Genomic DNA, 7,623 nt, shown 5'->3' on the forward strand with positions numbered 1-7,623 from the left:
TCATTTTCGTAAAACTTTTCTCAGCGAAAAACATTCACAAAGCTCGTCATTCAATTAATGTTTAAACTGTTATATCGAAGCACCCAAGTGATGACAACGCAATTTTTCGTGGTTCTTCTTTCCTGTGAAGATTATTCGTTAATATCCAGTGGAGTATAACACTCTCTTGCATTACCTGGTAGGTATGTATACTTCTTCAACGACACAAAAAAAGCAGAATGTATGAGATATCGTTAGCAAAAAATGAGCCGAAGAAGTTCAATTCGAAGGACAAGATAGCACGATTAGCAGCAATCGTAATTCTAGTCTTCAGGGGAAGATGCCGGCGAGCACTCAAAAATAAACATGGAGGCATGTTTAAAATGCATGATGTAGCCTAGCTTTCATGACATGCTGCAAGTCATGCCTCAGAAGCGTTCCCAAGGGTAGTATTGAAAAATTGTGTTGTTTAAATGACGGCTCAAGAAGAGAGAAGGCAATTGAAGTGGCGGATAGCATGTTCTTAAAGGTTCATCGAATTTCAATATCATTTCTTCAGAAGCACATGGTTGCTTGCTGTCGAAATTAATACAGAAGGTGAGAGATATAATCTTTTTCGATTGTTTTCTATCAGCGTGTCCCAAATTCCTATTTCCACCATAATTGGCAAATTGCAAAAGAGCACTTTGATATGAGAACGTGCATCATTGAATTTATGTGGCGCTTCGTGAAGGGATAACTGCGTTGGTGAAAGTAAGACCAGTTTTTTTTTTCGTTCTTTCACTTTGTGTCAATTTTGATTCAATATATATTGCATACCGTGTCGCAAAGCTCCGTAAATGTAAGTTTGTGCTTATCTAGCTGAACTACTGAATCTTCGTGTTGTGTTAGTATTGATTTTGATGATTTACAATCAGCCTCCGACGTGACTCTCTTTCTGGCACTAAAGCATTTTCATGGAAGCAGCCACTCCAACTACTACAAACTTCTTATTTCCGCACCACACGCTACTTAACTGCATTCACCCTCACAATGTCTGGACCAATTCCTAAATTGTTATTACCCGGCCACTCTACTTGGGCTTGTCAGCTCATGAGCACCAGCCCGCTGATCCAACGCCCAACCGTGCAACAGCGGAAAGACTTGCTGCCCAGCATGAGCTCACAGACCAGCTCAATCTTGTGGCGAGAGAGCGCAGGATGGCTATGGATCATATGATCCTGGACTGAGCACTCCACCTACGCCCAGAGCCCGTTGAGCGCCCTCTAGTTTCTTTCAGCTTTCTATTTTAAAACGTTTTACTCACTCACTCACACCCTCAATTCCCTTGCGCATAGTGGAACAGTGTATTGCTGAGATAACGAAAAACGTGTTTGTACCATTTATTGAAATGTATCAATCATGGGGTAAATTAAATGAGAGTAAGAAAATATCTTATTAACGCATGTGCTTTAGGTTGCACCATCTGTGAACGACAAAACTAATTCTAGCCTTTTTTTTCCACGACTTAGGTACACGCCAATTAGGCCGATCATCGGCCCAACTGCGCGCGTTGCTAGGAAATGCTCTAAGAACTTGCGTGATAAGAAACACTAATTTTCAAAGATCAGTGCAACGACACGGCACAAGAACGACAGATAGACAAAGAGCTTTTTGTTTACCTGCGTTTCTTATCCCGTGTCGTTGCGCTGCCCTTTCAAAATGAGTACTATGAACCAGATAGCCCAAACCAACGCACCTCTTAAAATTTAACAGCTCGTTTACAATCGATCCTTCTCGGATACAAAAATAAGACACACACGTAAAACAGTCAGCATATTTTATTGTTACACGTACGAAAATAATCTTCTTCGCAGCACGGACATCTGGCACACAACATGCTTACACAACGATCTCACTTCGAAAAGTCTCAGGAATGCTGGCACACTTCTCAACACATTACTGCACGTATTTCTTTTACGGACGACAGTGTTCATCGATGTTGGTGGCGAAAAGTATTTTGCCTGCTTCTTGGGTGGCAAAGGACCAAATTCTTTGCAACAGAGTTTTTTTTTCACGTGGCAGCGCTCAGCAGGTCTTGGCAAGCAGTGGGATGACTTGGAGCCCTCAGAGCATAAAGAGTATTTCCTGAAAATAAACCATATGTAAAGAAGGCTTTTGTTGCAATCGTTTAAAATAGCTCAATGAGCTTTCCCGATATCTTTGCCGTTCATAAAACAAAATATTGAGAGTCATGATAGAGAACGCAATACTGGATGTTTAATACCATATTAATTGATTTAGTTGCTGAACGAAAAGCTGTAACGTATAGCTCAGCAATGACCATCGAGCAAGAAATCTTTCACTGGTACTTGCTTTGGTTTGGAGGGTTTGACAACGTTTGAATAAATTCACTTTCAATAAATTGGAGGCGTACTTTATGATAAAAAAAGCAGAAAGACAAGTTCCTTACCTATTCTTGCTTCCCGAAGCGGGCATCTACACGGAGCATACTCTGGCTGCGTAAATGTTGCATTACACGTGCATGCACTACGTCATCTCACCTGCTTCCTGAGTAAAATTGACACATCAGCTCGGTATATCTTATGTTAACCCTAGCTATTGGTATTCTCCTGTGGCACCTTTCGACAAAGTGTTCAAAATACAGCGGTGTGTTTAAGTATGCTAGGTCATGTGTTACGTGTGGTCCTACAAACTTTCCACGGACTCACCTCACATTTGGGAGCATTGTAGTCATCGTTTAGTGTCAAACAAGAGCCTCAAGCAGGAGGACGGCCTTTGCACTTTTCTCGCCACAAACAGTGTTGCGGTTGTCCGGATTTCACGAAATACATTGCGGTCACCCCATGGTAGCACGCTGACATTTTCGCTTCTTTTTTTCCATGAACGCATATACCATATCTGGCGGCCAAGCTGCGTTAAGAAAGCGTTGCTTTTTCTGACGTTCTCAGCTTTGCGGCATCAGGCTGGAAGGATGTAGTTGTATTTAGCAATTTTAACTTAAGCGTGTTTGACAACTGGCATGCATAAAACAAATTAACAGTAAAACCGTCAAACTAGATCTGCAAAAAGATGCTCAAGGTGTAAAACATGCTCCGCGCAATACTGAATGCACACACTGTGCTCTTGCTACGTTCGCGAAATTTTTTTTTCCAAGATGTAGGCGTAATTTTCTTGCAACACGTTAATCCGGAAGCATCTGCTATGCGCCATGCCCACACATGCGCTACAAGAAAACATATGAATCCCAGTAAAGTGGTTAAACATTTTTAATAAATAGTTTTGTCGTTGAAGGTTTTACGTTCCAGTATTATATGAATATGAGAGATGCCGTACTGTAGGCTTCCAAAAATTTCGACCACCTGAGATTTAAGGCGCACGCACATCTGAGATCACAAGCCTGAAGCATTTTCGCCTCCATCGAAAGTGTGCTCGCTGCAGCCGCTATGCAGTCTTGCGACCTGCTGGTCAACAACAGTCAATCACCATAACCAATAGACCACCATCACGGGGGTAAACATTTGTTTTTGAGTATTGATCACTACAGGAAAGGTTGAGCGAGGCAGTTCGTTGAAGTGCGTCGACTTGATACAAATTTTGATGTAACCGAAAATTATGTAATGCCATTTCGTTAAATCTGATGAAAATTAAGCTCTCTTGCCGTAATATTTCTGACTATCTTGCGGAGACAGGCATTCCGATGAAATGGCACATGCACCTTTGATTCAGTCAAGTAGAAACTTGTAAGGTGATATTTTCAATTTGACTCATAATTATTCCCTCATTTGCTTGTTCCCCTGATGTCGTTTTGCAGTTTCTACGTGTTCATTATGTCAGCGTTTGTTATTGTTAGGCATACAGTACAATACACTCAATAATTTATTCTCAGTCGAGACACGCTCGTCAAAACAAACACCACCAATTATCTTTCACACACAAAAAAACAGGGCTTTTCTTCTATTTCAGTGTATTTTTTGTTGGAGTTAACGCAGCATTTGAAGTAGGTGAACAAACCACCCTTATGCCGGTACGAGTCTCTACTCACATCTTCCGCACAGTTTTGTTGCTTCTTCGATCGTTCCCGTTCTCTTGTTTCTGGCAGCTTCCGGTCGGCCACGGGCTCCAAGGTCACGTTGGTACCTTGCCCATAAAATTTCTGCGAACTGTTACCGGATACATATCAGCCGCTGCTAGTATTTTATCTATGGTGTACAAACCACCTGAAGATGGCATGCTTGCCTCCTCCTGGCACCTATGAAATTTAAACAACGAAAGTGCTGATATTTGAACGAGCTTCTCAGTTAAAACCGCGTTCACGATGCCTTCGGCTGTGCTGAACATCACATGTGCCTATGCTGCTTACGCTTTAAATAATCAAACAACGCGCAGAGATTTCTTGAAGAACATCATACCAACTAGCCTCGGCAGGTCACTTCAAAATATAAGGTGAATGATAAACTGTATGCCATCTGACATTGATCGTTCCAAGTAAAGAATTATTATTCGTGTTGCAAACAAAACCAGCTCCAGTCATCAATGCTACAGTTCTTCTGAAAGATGTATTTTACTCACAAGAAGTGGTCGTGTCCTTCATGCAAAGGCTGTTGTCTCGACAAGACACCTTTTCTGAAGGCATGATCAGTGCCTCCGGAAAGGTACCGTTGCATGCTTCTCCCTGCAAGTCCTCGACGTCTGCGTCACTACCTGAGCTCCTGCGTCAGTGTGGGATTGAGAAAATTTGGTTGAAGCCTAACGTACAACAAGAAATTGTGATTTTTTTGGCAACTTTCCCTATTAGTGTGACCGACGTATGTACGGACGCACGGACAAACGAAAGAAAGAATGAACCGACAGATGGAAGCATGGGCAGACTGCCAGACGCTCTGCCTCACTCATCATCATTCAGTCCGTGGATATGCCATGATTTTTTTGCGTGGAAAAGTAACAGCAATACAGAAGTGATAGAATGGGTAACAACACAATCTCTGAATATTTTTTGGTGGTTTTTACGCTACTGAAATGTTTAACTGATGTATTTCGTTCAATCAGTGATTAATTATTTTTAGAAAAGAATAGGGAGCATTGATTTAGAGGAAACACGGGACTTCAATGTTGACGAGCTTTGAATAAATAACCAATAATTGTATGAGCACGTTGAAGATGTTCAACTGATCATAGTCTCCAGAGTTGAACCATGGCTGACGATGTGTTGCGCTCCCAATATATCAAACTAGAGTGCTTTCTCATACTGTAACAAGGAGGTAACCTACATCAAAGCCTCACTGTTTGAATCTTTTTACATCCGCATTCAAAGCGCGATGCCATGACCAAGGAAGCGGAATCACCGAACCCAATGGTGGTTTGGGAGCGGAAGTACATAATCATTAAGATCACACAGTATATACCTGTATAAAACTTGAAGGTATCAGCACGCAATTTATAAACATTCTGCAAATTATTCACATACCATACATTCATTCTATGTTATTAGCGCCATGAAGCTTATGCATCTTAACTGAACCTTTACGTTTAAAACTTTGGTGAATAGTAGACACACCTGTCACCATCGTCCCTCCATGGTTTCTTTTGGGCTTTCGTCTTTGATATGTGAAACGGTGAGCTTGTGTAGATCGCTTCTCGGCCTGCGTAGATTCCAGTGAAATGTTCACTCTTAATTTTTTTCTCACAAAAGTAATAAATAAAATAAGTAACTATAAAAATAAATAAAAATAAAGTGATGTCGTATACTGCACAAAACTGAGCGACTGACTGAAAAGACGTGAGTTTCATTCCTATTCCTTGTCTGATTTTACACCTCTAGCTTTCAAACTGAACCCTGTGTAAGGCATCGTGCACACCATTTTTTTAATATGTAAGCCCCATCACCTGTCTTGTGCGCTCTGGTTCCTGCCTTCCTTCAATGCCTCTAATACGTTTTGTTTCTTTTTGCTATTTTAATTGGCTAAGAGGCATCGTCTACAGGCAGACGACATTGCGTCATTGATAACAGAAACAATAGCGGAGATTTCACGTGCGAAAACTATGAGATGATCGCTAGAGACACTGTAGTGGGAGACTTAGGTCTTTATTTTCGAGTTCCCGATGTTCGTCATTGTGTATAAATAAACGTACTATCGGCGTCAAATGAAACCCGAATAGCGGATCGCGTGTTTCAAGCATTAGAAACAGTATAGTGTTGGCCGTCCAGCCATCACCATTGACAGGCGAGCACATCCGGTTTGGCAGCACTGCGCGATCCACCTAGAGTGCGTTATATCCGTTTCTGCTGTAGTTTTTGTAAGGTGACAAAGGGGGAAATCGTGGGCGTGCCGAGCCCTTTTGATTGTGTCACTCGCAATTCCTTGCTTTTACTGCAGCGTCGCAATGCGATCGGCGTCTAGGCACAATAAAACAAAAAGAGAAATACAATCTGTTTGCGGTTGATTTTTCAAACGATTGTCGTATCTCGTTCGCCAGCGCTGCTTCACCTACACCCTTCTTTCAGAGATTGATTGATGTGTGGGGTTTAACGTCCCAAAACCACCATGTGATTATGAGAGACATCGTAGTGGAGGGCTCCGGAAATTTTGACCACCTGGGGTTATTTAACGTGCACCCAAATCTGAGCACACAGGCCACCCTTCTTTCAGAGAACGACCCGAAAAGGCTTCAGTTTTTTTTTAACTGGAAATGCCGGTTGTTTCTTCGGAACAGAGCAAGCAAATTATTTTGCTTTACGGGCACGAAGTGAAACAGCGTGAAATTGCCAGCATTATTAACCGAGCTTTGTGTACTATAAATAGCATTTGCCAGGCGTTCCATGATGATTGACTCCGTGATGACAAAACGTGCTACAATACTCGCCTTCGGCTGCAGTAGTTTAACCTCTGTATTTTTTTTATTTTGCTCCTTTCAAATACCATACCTGAACACAAGCAGAAATATTGCACTATAGAGGGATCGTGCAGTGCTGCCACGCCGGATGTGTGGGCCTGTCTGTGTCAATGACTGGTGGACGGCGCGCACTATGCCTTTGATAAGGCTTGTGCCACGCGCTCTGCTGTTCGCGTTTCATTTGATGCCGATATTACATGGGCGTCCTCGCATCTCACCACAATCAAATCGTGCCAGCCGTTGCCGACAGTCGAGTTCAAGACTTCAAGATTAGAAGCCCGACATTTGACTACTAAGGTCCTATCGCGCGTATTATGTTTTTGAAGCCATTAAAATATTTTAGTACTGTTCTGACGAACGGTCTATTACTGCATCTGCATAATAATGCATTTTGTTTACTGTGGCAATTGAGAGGTTTGTCTCATCAAGGCCAGGAAACAGATGACTGACTTCTGATGAAAAGCGTACTGATACATGTAATGAAAGAACGAACAAAGGAGTATACATATACAATGTCTCATTGAGCATTGTTCTGCTTCTATGCAGAAATTAATGCTTGAAAAGAAAGATTGTGTGGAAACAGGAATTACAGAACTACGATGCCCTGAGAACTGATTATAAATGTTTTAGGTTTCCAGAAATATTTTACTGCCACTTCATAATACTTGACAGGTGATGCTTACCAGATTTTTTTTCGCATCGTGCTTTTGAAGCATAACATTTAACGCGCTATATCTTATGACACCAGAA

The 7,623-nt window shown here is 41.8% G+C and overlaps 1 protein-coding gene across 5 annotated transcripts in view; it reads right to left on the reverse strand.

Annotated features, from left to right (window-relative positions):
• Positions 1–1,966: 1,966 nt before the first annotated feature.
• The window catches only part of LOC119169592 (cell adhesion molecule Dscam1-like), a 202,147-nt gene continuing 196,490 nt past the window's right edge, over positions 1,967–7,623 (reverse strand). For 2 of the 5 annotated variants that reach the window (XM_075887267.1, XM_075887264.1), the window contains exons 25-29: positions 5,537–5,621; positions 4,552–4,691; positions 4,025–4,142; positions 2,691–2,892; positions 1,976–2,106 (exon numbers count right to left, since the gene is read on the reverse strand). In XM_075887267.1, the coding sequence (XP_075743382.1) occupies positions 4,108–4,142; positions 4,552–4,691; positions 5,537–5,621 (260 nt within the window). In that variant the 3' untranslated portion in view covers positions 1,976–2,106; positions 2,691–2,892; positions 4,025–4,107. Of the gene's footprint in view, positions 2,107–2,690; positions 2,893–3,968; positions 4,143–4,551; positions 4,692–5,536; positions 5,622–7,623 lie in introns of those variants that run through there. The other 3 variants (XM_075887265.1, XM_075887266.1, XM_075887268.1) reach the window with 3 other exon arrangements.

The sequence above is a fragment of the Rhipicephalus microplus genome, chromosome 2 (assembly GCF_043290135.1).
Source record: "Rhipicephalus microplus isolate Deutch F79 chromosome 2, USDA_Rmic, whole genome shotgun sequence".
Lineage (NCBI taxonomy): Eukaryota > Metazoa > Arthropoda > Arachnida > Ixodida > Ixodidae > Rhipicephalus > Rhipicephalus microplus.